The sequence below is a fragment of the Crocodylus siamensis genome, chromosome 12 (genome assembly GCF_052110815.1).
Source record: "Crocodylus siamensis isolate JL-2025a chromosome 12, ASM5211081v1, whole genome shotgun sequence".
Classification (NCBI taxonomy): domain Eukaryota; kingdom Metazoa; phylum Chordata; order Crocodylia; family Crocodylidae; genus Crocodylus; species Crocodylus siamensis.
In genome coordinates, this window is record NC_143406.1 from 17,009,403 (window position 1) to 17,026,633 (window position 17,231).

The 17,231-nt window shown below is 48.9% G+C and overlaps 1 protein-coding gene across 4 annotated transcripts in view; it reads right to left on the reverse strand.

Moving 5' to 3' along the window:
• The window catches only part of CHD5 (chromodomain helicase DNA binding protein 5), a 62,606-nt gene that overhangs the window by 26,825 nt on the left and 18,550 nt on the right, over positions 1 to 17,231 (reverse strand). For all 4 annotated transcript variants that reach the window (XM_090024021.1, XM_090024019.1, XM_090024018.1 and 1 more), the window contains exons 3-16: positions 14,646 to 14,825; positions 14,087 to 14,205; positions 12,285 to 12,523; positions 11,623 to 11,747; positions 9,306 to 9,429; positions 7,071 to 7,237; positions 6,276 to 6,494; positions 5,414 to 5,620; positions 5,109 to 5,320; positions 3,554 to 3,685; positions 2,799 to 2,907; positions 1,784 to 1,975; positions 1,495 to 1,695; positions 400 to 537 (exon numbers count right to left, since the gene is read on the reverse strand). In XM_090024021.1, coding sequence (XP_089880147.1) covers positions 400 to 537; positions 1,495 to 1,695; positions 1,784 to 1,975; positions 2,799 to 2,907; positions 3,554 to 3,685; positions 5,109 to 5,320; positions 5,414 to 5,620; positions 6,276 to 6,494; positions 7,071 to 7,237; positions 9,306 to 9,429; positions 11,623 to 11,747; positions 12,285 to 12,523; positions 14,087 to 14,205; positions 14,646 to 14,810 — 2,349 coding nt within the window. In that variant the 5' untranslated portion in view covers positions 14,811 to 14,825. The remainder of the gene's footprint in view (positions 1 to 399; positions 538 to 1,494; positions 1,696 to 1,783; positions 1,976 to 2,798; positions 2,908 to 3,553; positions 3,686 to 5,108; positions 5,321 to 5,413; positions 5,621 to 6,275; positions 6,495 to 7,070; positions 7,238 to 9,305; positions 9,430 to 11,622; positions 11,748 to 12,284; positions 12,524 to 14,086; positions 14,206 to 14,645; positions 14,826 to 17,231) is intronic.

A 17,231-nucleotide genomic window follows, 5' to 3' on the forward strand; every position in this document is an offset into this window, starting at 1 on the left:
GCAATGTCAAAGTGACTCTCCAGGCAACAGTGCCTGAGGAAATCCCTGACTTGGCCCCCAGCACGCAAGTCGCACATGCTGACTGTAACAAGCTTTGCTTCTGTCCACTCTACAGAGCCAGCCCTACTGCTGGGGAGCAAACTGCTCGCCCTTCTGTCCTGCACACTGCTAACCCATGTGCCCAGCTGTATTCCAGAGGCAGGAACTGCAGTACCAAAAGAGGCTATGAAATTGCCTAAGTACAGGCCCCCAGGGGCGTTTGCAAGTGTGGAAGATAAGTTGCAGGGCAGGAGCATCTTCTTATTTGCAGACAGGACGAAGGTGGGAGAACAGAGGAGGAATTTGATGGTGCTACTGCCACAGCTCCCACCCCTGGGATTCTACCTACAAAATACCTACTTTGGACTGGTTGTTCTTCAGTCTGTGTGCTTCATCCACCACCAAGCAGGCCCACTCAATAGACCCCAGGATAGCCTGATCAATCGTGATCAGCTCATAGGAGGTAAGCAGGACATGGAATTTAATCTGGGCTTCTTTCTAGATGAGAGAGAGAGAGCCCAGGAGGTTAAAGAGACTGTGAGGACCAGGCACCCCTAGCCTTCTCTGCTTCTTCATGTCACACATCACAGTGCTGGAAGAAAGATGCAGAACGGTTTGCACTACACTGCAAAATACCAGCGCGCAGTGCCTGGGAATGAATCAAGCCAGCAGAAAATCTATATCCATCTGAGCATTAAAATGAATTAGAGATCTCTATAAACCCCACAGAAAAGGGCCCATCAGAAAGCCCTCCATAAACCAGTTGCATTTACAAACAGTGTCAGACCTCGTCTCTGGAGAACAGCATTTTTCAGGTGCCCACTTCCCTTCTTCCAGGTCAAATTCTGCTCCCATTTCCACTGTTGTAAATCTGGAGTAGATCGGCTAGCCTCAAGGAAGGAGTTGTTCTGGATTTAAACCAGCCTAAGCAGCTGCAAAAATATCTCCTTCTCCCTCTGCATACTGGAGTCCTGCTCTTTGATCTCCAAGTCTTACATAGCCCAGCCAGTACTGAACAGTAAACTATAAGGGTTTATCTTCCAGAGGGCACTAAACTAAGGAAATCTTATGAGGGAGGAGCTTCAGGCCTGCATGGAAAACACAGCTCACATCAGAGTTCAGAAAGATCTCTCAGGACAGCAAATCCCCCCACTGGTATTGGTGGGGGTGGGAATAGTAAGATCAGTGGTTGGGACTTTGTAGTAGGCACTAGTGAAATCTGGGAGAATGGAAGCCCCGGTGAACACGGAAGAGTAAAGATGCTTTCTAGCTTGCACTTGACAGGCCTGCAGAGGCAGACAAACACCTGGAGAGGTTTCTTGTCCCATACGTTGGCAGGTGAATTTCTTTCCCCCATCAAATAGATCAAGCAATCCCTTTTCTACAGCATTTTGCACCAATTCCTTGGCCAGGAGCAAGCTCAGCCCTGTTCCCAGTTGGATGTGGGGCACTTACCTTCATTCGGAAAACCTTCTTCCCACTCCGGATGGCATTGTCCTCGAAGGAGAACTCATTCTCCCGGATCACCGCCCGGCTTTCCTTGTCCCCCGTGTATGTCACAACATAGAAGTCAGGGGCCCACATCTCAAACTCTCTCTCCCAGTTGATGATGGTGGAGAGAGGAGCACTGACCAGGTATGGTCCTTTGGAGTGTCCCTGTCAGGAAGATATGTTCCCAATAAGCAGGCTGCACTCCCAGCTCACCCAGGGTGCCAAGCTACCTCCAGGTGCATTGGATACTCACCTCCTTGTAGAGGGAGTACAGGAACACAATGGTCTGCACGGTCTTCCCCAGCCCCATCTCATCGGCAAGGATTGTGTCAGTGCCCTGGGCCCAGGAGAACCTCAGCCAGTTCAGCCCTTCCAGCTGGTAGGGATGTAGGGTACCTCCAGTTGCATCAATGTACCAGGGTTGCTTGTCAAATTTAACTGTGGGCTATGGAAAAAAATGCACCATGCACAGCACTCAGTGCCAGCCCACTCACTGGCATCCTTCTTCTCCACTGCCCACAGGGTCCCTCTTCACAGCTTTACCATGGAGAGGCCCGAAACAAGGAGCAAATACCACCCAGGAAGTTCCAAAATCAGCTTTTGCCTCCCCAACATGGAGGTGCTGCCTGCAGGGATGGTGGGGTCCAGCAGAACTGGCGGGGCATGGCTGTATGGACTGAGGCGCAGCTTAGCTGGCTGGGGCCTGCAGCTCCTCCACACCGAAGGAGAGGCCATGAACGGCCTGTTAAGCACAGGCAATGCAGCCTTTGGAAGCCTGGGAAATCACCACCAATGCCCAGGCTGGGAAAAGTTGGCTTTTTCCCCACAAAGAAACCCTCAGATAAATGACTCTCCTGAGAGCTCCCACACCAGTCACTGAAGGGCTCAGGCCATCTTTATGGTCTGAGGAGCCCTCGAGGAGCCCAGCCAATCGGCAAAGAGGTCTTGTGACCTGGTCCCTCTGGTACATGCTGAAGGCGATGAAGAAGCCCTCAAAGTGGGAAGGGGACATCTGCACCTGCCTCAACATGCCTGAGAAACCCTTTCCCTCTCCACAAATGGGTAGTGAAGATGATCCACAAGCCAAGAGTGCCCTCCCCAAGAGCTGCCACCTTAGACTTTACCTCACTCTGCCTGAACTGGCCTGGAGAATTGCTTGGCCTCATAAGCAGCAAGATTTTTATGGAGTTCAGACATAATGCAGGACCCTCCCATTCTAGTGCGACTCTCTCCCCTCCATCCTTCCCCTCCCCAACCCTCTCACTTACATCAACAATAGGTGTTTCTGGTGGTTTCTCCAGTTTTTCATCTTTCAGTTTTTTTCCTTTCTTGTTTAGCTTCTTTGGAGGTCGGGTTTCGTCCCCCAACATCAGCTCCCTGGAAGAGAACATTTTAAAGCAGAGGTTCTTGGTAAGAACTTGGCAGCAGGCAAAACACAGGTCTTTCTGTGGTCTCCAAGCACTGTGGGAGAAGGCCCAGTACACCACCTTTTGTTCTGCCCCAACCAAAGCTTTTCTGATCCAGGTACATCTGAAACTCATGGCTCATTAGGGATCATTAACCATGTAGCTGGGCAGCATCACACTGACACAGGGTTACCCCTCAGCTCAATGTGAAAATACATCTAGGTTTTTTCCTGAAACCTAGACACAGCCCAGCACAATGGGACCTCTTGTAAATGCAGTAAGACAACCAGATGCTATTGTTAATACAAATGAATGGATATTACTGACATAGGGACGGATAACCTAGATTTCCAGATAATACACAGTGGGTAGACGGAGCTCCAATTTATTTTGGGCACCCACTTCAGGATACTGTGACAGAGCCATTTTCCAGAAGTACTAAGCACTGAAAATCAGATCCTCTCCAGGCAATTTTATTTCTGTGCCTACAATGTGAGACACCTAAAATTATCATTCACTTTGGAGAAGCTAGGCCAGATGCTGCAGATCCACATGGCTCTTAAGCTTGCTGCATTTTGCAGATCAGCTACAAATTCCACAGCATCTCTGACTCTTACCTGTGATTCCAGTATATCTGCTTCAGGTTTTCATAGTATGGAATGTCTATATCATCGATCTCCCAGGTACACTGGTCATATGGCAAATCTTTCCACTTGATCAGGTAATGGATGTCTCCCTTTTTATCAAAGCTAGAACAAGAAGTATTTAAAAGCATGTCACTGAAATGGCCCAGAGTAACAGGCATGACCCAAGCTTATATTTCACTTGTATTGACAGGCTGTTCAGTGATGTAAACACCTCCCTGGTAAGCCAGCCTCTTTTCAAACGCACGCTCCCAAGCGTTCAAGCTTGCAAGTCCCTAATTGAAGCCTCTTGAAGCAGGGAACCCCGCACACAACAGAGCCTGAAATACTAATGCTCTGGTTTCTCCTCAGCTAATATGCATGAGATCCACTTGTGAGCTGGTGACAGAAGGAAGCTCCCAGACAGGCTCTCGGGATGACAGGCAGCATTCACGTATACAGAACCACATCACTGTGGTGGTACTGTGGGTGGGCAGGCTGGGGAAGGGGGCTGCATTTCAAAACTTTCAGAATTTAGAATGTCCCGTGACGAGACCACCAAGGCTCAGTTACTCAGTCTCTCCATTCCTGGCAGACAGCGAGCTATGACACTTTTTCTGAAACTGCATACTTCATCCTTTGTTTTTACCTGTGTATTATGAAGTCCAGGCAGAGCTAAAACAACACCTAGAAGGAATCAATAGTTTCAGCTGGAATGGTCTATCCATCTCCTGAGTGTGTTTAATCAATCATAGAAGCTAAAAGCCATACAATTTCATTGCATCTGTACTGCCTGTAATTTAGTGCCCTGGCTAGCACTGATGTAACTCATGGCATGACGGGTTGGGGAGTCAGCACTCACACATTGTGCAGCATATATGGAGAGCTGCTTGGTGGTCATTTAACAGAGGGCGGTTCATGAAAGAAACAGAGAATTGATTAAATGTTTCTAAATGTAAAATTATGATGCAGCTCATAGCTCTATAAAAGAATGCCATAACCAAGCTGCTGCTCCAGCAGCCAGGTATCCTGCCTCTGCTAGGGACAGATAGTTTCAAACAAAGTGCATGCAGTCTTATGGAGCCAGTTGTCCCCAGGACAGTCTTGGCCTAACCCCAGTTAACTCAATGTTGGTGCATGTCCTGTCTGAGAGTTCATATCCCTTCCAAAACTTGGTGAGGGAGGTGGGGCTAGTTATTTTTGCTGTGCTGCTCTTGTACAGGACAGTCCCTACTACCTGTGAAATGTGTTCTCTGAATCTTGCTAATTTCTAGTTTTCCAAAAAACTGAGCTAATCACCACCACAACTCCTCAGCCTGAAAGCTCCTCAGGACTGAGGGAACTGCAGAGCAGATGCCCATAACAGGAGGGAAATCACTTCCTACAACATCACATACAGGCAGAAAGCAAAGGGGTTCCACCCCGAGGAACTGGTCTTTCTGGATCTATGCCAAACCTAACAGGCAGTGCTGGCTCCTAATACTGCCAGCAGGATATGTACCTCCCATCTTCATTTACACACATGATCATAGCTATCCCCCTTGCCCACCTGTGGTTCAGGATGCGGTGAATCATCATCCATTCAGGCTTGATGCCATAGCGGTAGTACTTCTCCTCCATTTGGGCATACTGTGGGTCTTTGTTCTTCCGCTTCTCACTCTTACTATCCTCATCCCCAGAGCCATAGTCAAAGGCAGGTGGCTCATCCATGTCATTCTTCCTTTGGTAGTTGCGGTACATTACGGTGTGGTAGAGCTCCAGCTGCCAGGACAGAGTGACAGACCAGGATTGTGAGGCCTGCAGGAATAAGAAGTCCAGCCCCATCTAAGCCCTGCTGGTCATGCCCTGCCTCACCTGTAGCTCCTTGACCCAGGAACAGTGCCAGTAGGAAAGCCCTGCCCATTTCACAAAGAACTCCCTTTCTGGGATCCCTTCCAGAGATTTTGATGGAGGGATGGCCATCTCTGAGTCGGGTGGGGACAGCAAAGATGCTGGGGGCACAGGGGGCTCCTTCCAAGTCCAGTGTAGGATGCGCTGAACCTTGCCTTTTAAGGGAGGGCACTGAGGAAAACAGAGGGAAAGCATGGACACACACACAAACGGGTTAAACAGGCCACACCTGGCACTTCCCCCCTCCTCCCTCTCAGCCTCATAGCCCTCATGTTCCTGTGAGGCTCTGCACAACCAACAACCAACCCATCACTAACAAGCCTTTAGTGTCTTAATGACTCAGACATAGGCCTGGGCCTACTCTGTGAGAATGGAAAGCCTGCTGTGGAGCAGGAGCAGAGGTGAAGCACAAACAAGTCCAGCCCAGAGCTAGCATGGCTTGTAGCTGTCCAGAGGAAGAGAGCATGACAGCCAAAGAGGGGAATGGAGATCCAGGACATGGACACAGCTGCAGCCTGACCCCCAGATGCAACTTGCTCCCCCATGCAAAAACCCGAGCACCTGCAAGGAAGGCATCAGTTGCTTGCACAAAGCAGACTAGGGGGGAACTGAGCTCTCCAGAAACACAGCAGGGCATGGGATAATGATCCCTTCATGGCATGAAGGACAGGAGCAAGGGCCTTATTGGCAGGGAGCACTGCATGGTAGGGTAGTAGGTATAGCAGTGTGTGTGGGGGGAAGGGCAACAGGACATCTGGGGGCCACAACCCCACGCCTGGCCAGGCAGGGGCAGGGGTTGGGCAGGACAAACACTGGTAACACTCACTGTACAGCGCGGGCAGAGCCATTCACCATTTGGGATCTCTGGCAGTGGTGGGTTCAGGCAGTGCAGGTGGTACGAGGAAGGGCAGGTGTCACAGCACAACAGCTCTCCACCATCCTTACACACGCGGCAGAACTCCATGTGGTCATCTTCCTCCTCCTCACCCCCCTCCTCCTCCTCATCATCATCATCCTTGGGCTCCCACTGGATCCCTTCCTTCTCCTGGAGAAGCAGATGCAGCACATCACTGAGACATTTCCTAACAGGTCCCTTCCATTCCTCAGAGATGTTGGACACATGTCCCAGTAGCCCTGGCACCCTACCTTCTTGGCCAACACTCTAATGCTCCACAGGTAAGCACCCCATGGCATGAAGCCACCTCCTGTGGCACACTGCACACAGGAGCTTAGGTGCAGACACAATTCTGCTAGCATAACCTGGGACACAGGTTCAGAGGTGGTACGCACAGTGCAGTGGATAAAACACCTGAGGCTCCTTTTGAGCAGGGCGCCACAGAGATTTCAGTGCCAAAGAGAGAATTCCTCAGGCCATGAGGAACTGGAAGTTTAGAAGCCCAGAGCACCTGGTTCTGAAGGATGGATGAGGGGCAAAGGAACTCCTCAAGCCATTGGCAAGTCCCTTGGAGCCGAGAGCTCTGTGTAGCCTCCTCTGTTCTACCATCCAAGACTTCTGTGCATTAAAAGTTGCCATTTCTGATAACTAAGCATACACATGAACATGCTTAAAATCAACTCCTACAAAGTGACCCCATCTTAAGCTGAGCCTGGGGCTACTCACACAGTGTGGACAGCTCCACTTGCCCTCTGGGGCTTTCTCCAATTCAGGATCCAGGCAGACAAGGTGGTAGGCCCGGGGGCATGTGTCACATAGAATGATCTCTCCTCCTTGCTGGCAGACCTCGCAGTAGTCCTGGTGGTCAGTCTCATACCCATCCCCTTCTTCGGCTATGAGAAGAGACACAAAAGAAGTCAGCAGAGCACTGTCATCACCTGCCATCCCCGGGGCATCTGAGAGGATCACACAGGGTGAAGGCAACTCCAAGAACATCTGCCTTCATCCCCCTCTCTCACGTCCCCCTGCCTCTCTGTTCCTCAGCATCAGAGTTTATCTGGTTCTTTGCACACAGCATCATCTCACCTCTGTCTCTCTTTCTCTCTCCACACTGTATCATCCTTTGGTTCTTCAGGCTCTCAATGGAGAATGCCAGAACCTGGAGAGGTGGCAAGGGAGGCCAGTCAGAGAAACCTCCACAGAGACCATCACCACCAACCGTACGTGTACCATGCACCAATCATGCCACCCAGGAGAGCTCTCCTCCTCCAGGATGCTGGTTTCCCTTCATGCTCACTAAAACTGGTGGCAGGTGCTTGTTCAGCCCACCACATGAGGGAGAAGGACAGGAAGGCTTATTCTGTGGCCAAACATCAGGGACGTGGGAAACTGCAGTTCGGGTTCCAGCTCTCAGTCTGTTCTTGGGCAAGTCACTGAGCCTCTCTGTGCACCAAGGTCACAATCTTCTATTTTCTACCCTATGCACGGCTTGTCTGTTTAAACAGCTGGCTCTGTGGGGCAGGTACTGCTTGCACAGAACGTAGCCCTTTCACTTCAAACCTCTACAACATGGATGACAGCTGACAAGGCTTCGCAGTTCTCCTCTCCATGTGCCCCACCAGACAGACAGCCCTATCACTGTGGGCTTAGCTGTTACAAGTTTAAGAGGAAAACCCCAGAGAATTGGGATTGGGCACTGTGGGGCAGAGGCATGAGGCAACCCCACACAGGCCCCCAGGTCCAGAGCTACCCTTGAAGTTCTCAGAAGCAAACCTGTGAGTAAGGACAATAAGCTAGAGGACGTTTCTGAGTCTGAGACCTCTCATGCTGAGCAGGACAGAGGAGGAACAGAAAAAAAACTTTTCTTTGCTGCTCCTGGAGCCCACAAGCTCACAAGCTGCAAACACAGCTTACCTGGAAGGAGCAAGGGACCATCAGTTCAAAGAACTTCAAGAGCAATAAAGCAGAGAAAGTGCCATAATGTGTACAATCCTACACAAAATACACACACACAATCCAACAAAGTAACTCAGATCCACCTGCATGTCTCTCCACACAACAGAGTTAATCACCTGCCTGGCACAGCACCCCAGCAAACTGTATTCATGAGCAGAGCTGGGGATGTGGAGAGGTTCGGAGGCAGTTCAGTGCAAAGTGGATTTTTCAGTAGCCAACAGAGCAGTGTGTGCCATGAAAACCATCAGCCACAAAGTCCTACACACCACACACACACTCCGATGCAAACACTCAAACGCCATCTGCAAAGCCATCACCATGTCCGTGCTTCTTGGCAGCAAGAACATCAAACAGACACTTCAGCCCATGCCACTGGCCAGGCAGGAAGACTACATGCATCAGTGGCTCCTGTACACACTATTGGTCACAGAAAGCACCTGCTTCACTCCCAGGGCCTCACTGCTACAGAACCAGTTCCAGTGCAAATGCGCTGGGAGGCCTTGGTCAATTAGTGGTGAGAGAGACAAGCCGGGTGTGCCCTTGCACTGCACGGCAAGAGGCCCTCAGGCTGTGGCGTCGTTGCGGGGAGAGGTAGAGAAGGCAGTTTCCACACCACAATAATGCAGAGGAGCAGTTCTCTGCCAAAGCCTCTTTCCTAGAACCACAGCAAGGGGCAGCTGAAATATCAGAACACAGGCTGCCTGCTGGGAAAGGGGCTGGAGAGCAGAGGAGCATGGACAATGCAACAAGGGGCTGAACAGGACTGCTGCCTGTAGAGCCAGCTGTGCTCCTCAAATGGGAGTTGCTCACATCCCCCATCAGACACAATGCACCAGGGCACTGAGCTTGGCTTGGAAGTAGGCATTCACCAGGTCTGTGCATGAGCACACAGGCAGGCATGCCCTTTGCAATGAAGGCTGCAATGGAATCCCCCCAGCAGGTCTTTGGGGTGGCGAGAAGCAGAACACCCTGTGAGCAGGAGCAGAGTACAAAGGAATGGCCTACTCCTCTTTTTCTTTCTCCTCCTCTTCCCTCTCTTGCCCAAGCCTGCAGAGCATTCGGAGCGCACCGAGGAGCTGTTGATGCTGGCACTGTCCAAGTCGGATTCCTCTCGTTCTTCCTCTTCACTCTGCAAAGGAATTGCAGCACAAGCAGGTGAAAATCTGGCTCTGGACAACTCACTTCCAGCCACTGCTAGAGTCAAGCACTGAAGCTCAGGCTGTCTGCAGAGGAAATGAACCCTCAGGAGCCTGGTTGTTACAGTCATTGATTAGCCACTGTGTCTAGGCCATAGGGAGGGTTAACAAACTCCTTGCGTCAACAGATAGAAGTTATTCATCCTCATCACAAAGGGTTAGGAGGAAGTAAAACTCATGTGCTAGACTGATCTCTCAGACTGGCCATTAATCCAGGAAGGCTGGGACAGACCTGGAGTCCAAGAGACAATCTTCTGATACAATCAACTATGCAGAGGGGATGCCATGCTAGTCCCAGCAGAAGTGAGAGTTTGCTTAAGGGTAACCCCAGAGCCCTGGTTTAACAAGCTAACTTGTGTCAAGCAGAGGACACTAAGAGTCCTTCTGTGTTTACCTGCCCACAGCTGGGCTCTGGGTTTTCCTCCTGAGTGCAGAGACTGAACTGCACTGCTGGCCAGGTACTTTCTAGGAAGGTTCAGCTTCCCCTGAATGCTCAGGTATGGGCCAGAGGCAAGATGCTGGAGGGCATCCATTTATGGTCTGGTAACACACCAGCTGGTAGGGATGCTTCTCACAGCCATCCTCCATGCAAAGAGTCTCACTGAGTCCAAGGGTGTTTCTTGTATGATCAGGGTTACAGAATCAGGCCCTTACAGGGGAGTAGGATCACTTTACATGTGAAACACAATACTTTGGACCTACTGGTAATTCTGGGAAAGTAAAGAGTTTTTTGCTCCTGCACTCTAAAAGCAGCTGCATGAGCTATTCCATTTTAGCCAGTTGAGATTAACTGGATTATAAAACTGAGCTGAGCCACTCAAAAGCTGCTCTGTGTCTCAGACAGAATCAGATCTCCAAATTCCAGGCTCCACCCAGGTGAGCCTCTGCCAGTGAAAGTCTGCATGGTATCCTGTATCTACAGAGAGTCTGTAGATCTCCAGGTACAAAGAAGACATGACAACTTGTGATGTAAGGGCATGAGCAAACCCAAGCTTTTAGCAACTCTTGAAAATGCAACTGCAAATGTTTAGTGACTGTTTAGGAACAGGTGGCAAATTTTCAAATGTTTATGATTGAAAACCTATTGCAGCAAAGGCCTGGCTCTAACTGCTCCTTCTGCTTCAACCTCCAATGCACAAAAGTAATTTACAAACTGGCGACATTATGCGCAATGGATCGAGATGGCTGGCGAACTCCAGTGAGGCTGAATTAATGGGATTTTGATCAATATTCTCAAGACCTACAGGAGTTCTGTCCCTATTCAACGGTTATTTACAAGATTTATTCTCTCTTGTAAGACTCTGCACACATTTGATATTCCTAAGCTGCCAAGTGCATGTTATGCAAATAGCACTACTGTTCATTTTTTTGCCATGCATTTATTCCTATGGTTTTTTAGTCTGGGAACAGGCTGGAGAAGTAAGTCAGCAAGATGTGGCAATATAATTAGAAAGCCTCTGATAATTCCCTTGGACACAGAGCACAGCTAAAGTGCAGGCCCCAAAGAGCCACTCTGCCAAAGAGACCTACGAGTATGGTGCTGCTGAATTCACCCCCGAGAGGGAAAACTGATGCTTTAATTTTGGTTGTAGAAACACTCAAGCCTGCTGCCTCCAGGCATGTGAGCTGGGAGACGAGGCACGGGTCTTCCAACGGAAAACACCTGGCTAAGCATGCCTTTGCTAAAAACAAAGAGGATAAAAGGTGATTTGCAAAAGTCCATGATGAACAGCAGCTCCCCTATTGCAGCACTCCCTGGTGCAGGGACCCACACAGGATGTGTGCACCATGGCAGTCTGACACCTGCAGGGACACAGGTAGCGTGCACAGCTCTAGAATGCTCTGCACCTCAGCATTTTACCTGGAATGAAGAGAGGGGAGGGTGACTGCCCAGCTCTGTTGGAGCAACACCTGCATCCAGTACCCACCAGTGCAATTGATACTGATCATCTCCCATCCTGGCAGCATCAGCAGAGGCCGAACCAGAACCGGCCCTGGAAAGGAAGTCTCTCCTGTTCCTTCCCAGTTGCAGGTCTCTCTGCATGATGCAATACCCAAGGAGGCAGCCATCCCAGCCCTTCTTGCCCACACCCTGTTGGTCATCTGGAATGAGGTAGTGCACTTACTGAGGAGCCCTTTTTCCTTTTGTTGGCAATTCCTCCAAACCGAAATTTCAGGCCTGCTACCTTTTTGCCTTTCCCCTTTTTCTTCCCATCTTTGGATCCTTTGATTTTCTTCCGCACTCCTGGACCTGAACAAAGAAGAAGATTCCTTTGGCGTTCTCAGAGGGACCTCCCTTTTAATGCCTTTATGTGAGAACCCCCATCCTGCCCAGCCATTTGAGTGCCACCCAAGGGCTGCGGTTTGCCCATGTCACGGAGAAGGCATCACAATACTGCCTTCTGCTCTGTGGTAGATGTCTAGCTTGAAAACCAGGTTCCCATGGGAGCTGTATGGGCTCACTAGTGATTGCCACTGGAGCACACTGGGATCCTGATTGGCACAAACATCGGAAGGATTACATTTTAAATACATCAGTCATCAGGATAATGAAATAACATCACAAGTGGGAGGACACCCTGCATCTCCCAAGGGGCTGCTGTCATGACACAAGGAACTGTAGTCCATCAGAGATACCAACAAATGGCACCTGATCAAGCCTGAAGGCATGGCTTAGGTTTCTCACTTACTTACCAGGCAGAATCCCCACTCTTGAGCTAGCCAAGCAAGGCCTAGATATCTCATGGTAACATCCACCCAAGCTGTCCATACTCGCCTGGCCCCTTACCTTTGCCTTCCTTGGTCTTGGCCTTCCTGATAGCTGGGGGTGGGGGAGCCTGGGGAGGGCTGACAGAGAGGGGAGGGGCAATGGCAACTGTCTCCACTGCTGCAGCCACTGCTGCTGCTGCTGCCGCCGCTGAACTGCCCTTGAACGGGTTGTTGGCACTGAACTCCCGCCATTTGGCACCAAGAACTGTCATCATCTTGGACATAGGAATCTTGGGGTTCTTCTTGGCAATTAAGGGCCTAGAGAAGCAAGGAGGGATACAACCCGGGGTTAGCAGAGCCTCCCTGGCATATGATTGTTTTAACCTATCACATGCTCAGGGCTGTCCCAAGTCTCTACCAAAACTACAGCTGGTTCATGAAATGAGTTGAGATGTTAGAACCAGCTGCACTGAGAGCAGCTAGAACCACAGCTGTCCTCAGGAGGCAGGTGTGCAGCCTGGAAACCCACACTGCTGATGCTGGGGGGGGAGGCGGGGGTCAGAAGAATGTTTGCTGGTTTTCAAATGGTCTGTGGAGCGCCCAATGCATGTTTAAAACTCCAACTTGTCATAATTAAAAAAATAACCAGTCAAACCTTCTTTGTAAAAATCATTCTAACCCATCTCTGCCTTGAAACCTCTTAGGAAAACCCCACCCTGCAGAACACCGGCATTCCTAGACATGGATGGTGAAGCAGGAAGGGGTTTTCCTAACAGCATGATGTACTAGGGCATCTGATTTAAACTCACATGGAGATCACTCTGGAGCTGGGGATGGTTTATTACTATTTTTATAACACCATCATGGATGAAGCTAGAATTTTGAAAAAGGGGGTGCAGATGGTGTGGTACACCATCACATATAAAACAACACATTTTTCTCTAGTTAAAGAAACTAGAGCTCTACTAATATGCACTACAGAATTTAGTTTAAGATCAAAGCAAAAACAAATATAACTTTATAGGACTATGTACTCATTTCTAGAGTATATATAAAGTTCAAAGAACACAACAAACTAAGCAAAACAGTCAAAAGAAGCTATTATAGTATCCCTATTGTCATTATAGTTAAATGTGCATCCCCCCTTATTTAGTCTTCTTAAGCATCCTGACACTGGATCTAACACCTCACCACCAGTCATTTTCACATCAGAGTTAACGTTCACCTGAGTTAATATTACTACATCTGAGTTAAGGTTTTTAGCTAGAGCTGGAAACAGTCTGCAGGGCTATAAAATAGCCATTCCTGGTAATATTGGTTTTCTAACAGATAGCAAAACTACAGAAGAAAGGATAAGTTAATTAAGGAACATCAAAACTGTTTAAAAGGCGACTAAGTCATTAACACCTGTAAAATGAAGAGAGATTAGCAGGGATCAGGTAGATTATAATGAGCCATGAAGTCAACTGACTTCCTCAACACTGTCTTACTAGAAATGTTGCTTCCTCTCCTGGGCAGTTGGTTTTAAAGTTTGGGTGGAGCAAAAACCACAGGACTACACCACTGCACCCCGCACCCCCTAGATCCACCTAAGCACTGTGGTAATATCACTTCATTTCTGTAAAACAAGAGGCTTCTGGGAATCACTCCTGCACTAGAGCCTCATTTTAGGTCTATAGTAGAAAGTATCCCCACAGAATAGGCATGGGCTCATGGTTCCTGCGGAGGTTCAGGCCCTGCCCTCATGCCAAGTGGCTGGCTTTGTGCTCCAGCAGGGCTCCAACATGCTGCTCCGCCTTACCCCATGTGGCAGTTCCGAAACCCCAGGGCCCACACTGATCCCCATTCATACACACAGTGCTCCACCCCTTCCTCCCCTACCTGAGAAACTGACTGAACGCCTTGTAATTAGTCAGCGTGTGGTAGTCCTCTTCTGAGAAAACATAATCAACATCATCCAGGCCCCATTCGTCCATGAGCTGGGCTGAGCTCTTGGGCTCCTGCAGATTAAGAACCATGTTGAATGTCAATTCAAACTGCTGTAATTCAGAATTAACTCAAATTCTAGCATCTCAAATCTCTTTGCCAAAGAGAATGTCTGCCTTCCAAAAAGTCCTACCAGGGACCAATCTTACAAGATGCAAAGTCCCCCAAGCTCTTCTCCAAGAGAGGACCCTCACCACCTTAAAGGATTAGGCCCTTAGGCCAGAAACAGGAGTCAAGGCTGGCAAGCTAAACTCCCCCTAGCAAGTGCAGAATAAAGCACCAGGTAAAAAAAACAACCCAGTTTGGTTTTCCTTACCATAAGGGACCTGAAATGAGGCTACTTTGGCCCCAGCCTGCACCTGTGGTCAGAGAGATGGTGACTTGCACAAAAGTTCCTGTTCTCAGAAACAATACGACACAGGCGCTCCAGACCCTGGCACCTAATCTCAGGTACCTTTAGTCCTCCGTCCTCGTTATCTTCCTCCTCCTCATCTTTCTTTTTCCGTTTGGCTTTTTTCTCTTTCTTTTCCTTGAGCTTTTTCTTCTTCTTTTTGTTGGGGGAGTAATCGCTGCCTTCACTCTCTGACTTATCTTCCATGTCTTCTTCATTTTCAGACATTTCATCATTGCTGCCCTAAAACAGAAAGCACCAATGAAGGAAGATGCAGGATCTCCCAGCCTGAGCTCCCTCCCACAAATCCCTCCTGCAAAGAGATGGCCAAACTTAGGTTTTGCCAGATTCACTTATTCCTGCAACATCAAAATCAGCTAATCCATGAAGACAGCAACAACTAAAGAAATAGCAACAGCCATGCAACTTAACATAGAAGGTTCTGGTAGAAGGATACACAAACAATATGACCCTTGCTTTTTCCTGTTTTGGTTGCAAATGAAGCATGGTCGTAGGGTGAAGGCACTGGGCAAGGACTCCGCACATCCCTTGTCCTGCTTCTGCCACAAAGGACCTGTGTAGCCTCAGGCCTCAATTCCTCAATAGTTCTTACACTGGCGGGATGATGCATGTATAAACATATCAGAACACGCCAGGTGCTCAGTACTACAGACATGATCCCCACACACTGTCTCTAAGTAAATACAATAGGAGACAATACAGTCTAGATTAAATGCTTTTTCAACAAGTTGTCCGATCCACTGCATATTATAAAGTGGCACCTCATGGTTTTATCGCACACATGTTGTGGAGGATAAGGTGAGAAATGTTTTGCTAAAGTTTTGTACAGTGATGTTTATTCAGCCATTCTCTTGTGATGAATATATATGCATTTTCTGTAGAGAATCCCACCACTACAGCAAGGCAGAAAACAGATATTACTAAGACAAGCGGTTGCATAAAGAGATCGAGATTGGCAGCAAGCAATGGGCTTGAAAAGCATATATATAGATCAAAAGTTAATTATACATTAAACAGAACACACATCTAACCAAAGACAGCTAATTGCTTTTCTAAAGAGATCCTAAAATTTCGAGTTAGGCAACATTTCTGACTGACATCACACAAGGTACTTCATGAAGTTCTGCCTTGTGTTTGTATTAGTTTGTGCCTTCTTGTGAATAAAATGGCATTCTTTTATAGCAATAAGAATATATAAGCAACTGTGGGAACTGAGAAAGACAGGATTTCTTTAGTCATGTGTCCATCTGTTAGATTATCAGACACAGATTCTGTTCGTCTGTTTCTTCTCTCCAGCTGTATATGACTTGCAGTAATAGAATCAAGTGATAAAGCAAATTATAGATTCTGCATGTATTCAAAAGTAACTAGCCCCCATGATTATAGGGAAAAGCTTGGAAATGTGACTTGCATGCAAACTAAAGGCTTAAAAGCCAGCATCTAGACACCATCCTTAATTCAAAAAAGTAAAAAATACCCCTCATGATATTATCGCATGCCCATGATTGTAGGGGCATGACTCATAATCCTCAGTTGCTTCAGGTTGGGAATACTGAGGCAAGCCTGATGCCTGACACAGTTGTGATTGTCATTGCCCAACATTTTTGGATAGTCAGTCTTAGCCAAGTATGGCCCTACTTCCCACACCTGGGATAGATTCACCCAACCTTCGCCAAGCGATTAAGCCAGGAGCATGCACTGCCCATATAAGCCACAAGGAGTTCCCCTGAGCAGAGAACTGGGAAGCTGCTGTGAGCTACAGGAACCCCAAAAGTAATGGAGGAGACAGCAGATGTCAACAAGGGCTGAGAGTACAGGGTGATTCTGAGTGAGGCTATGATTTGTCTGCACTTCAGTGCCCGGGTGGGGAGGACTTTTCCATGACTCAGCCACAGAACTGGGTCACCTCAGCTAGGTCTGTACAAGCTGCTCAAGGCCAAAGTGCACCAAGGCAGAAATGCCCCTGGCAGAGGGACTTCTCACTTAGCTCTCCAAGGAGCCTCACACTGAGGGATCTGAAGAGCAGACTCTTTGCCAGCGTGTGGATCACAGTCCTACTGCGCTGAGCATGAGGCCCACCAGACAGGTGCAGCCCTGGGGCACTGGACTAGGTCTGCAGTCACTTGCAATCCTGGGAGAACTAGGTCCAGTCACATGAAAGGTAAGCCTTGTCCCAACGCATTAGCCACACAGGCCGGTGCATGCTGGACAGCCGCAAAGCACCAAGCCTTTCAGCACCAAGGCCAGCACAAAGGGCAGGCGCGCACAGCAGGAACCCCAGGGAGCCAGCCTGCCCTGCCCAAGGTCCTGGCACCTGGCTGTAAACCCAGGCAAAGCAGCAGTCAGTGCAGCAAAACAGATTCAGTGAACCAGCCTTTTCAACAATGAGACATTTCCAACCAGCCCCATAAAAGCCAGTCCCTATAGCTGCTGGCAGCCCACTGGCCCAGGCTCTCCACTCTGGAGAGAAGCAGGCAGCCTGCATGGGCTGTGCTAGGCTGGGACACTTACCCTTTACAGATTTAACTTCTGAGAAAGTCTAGAATTAAGCAAAACTCATGGCTGTGCAGACTGGTCCTGGCAGGCCACACATGGAAACTTGGAGATTACTCTCTGCACTGGCAATGC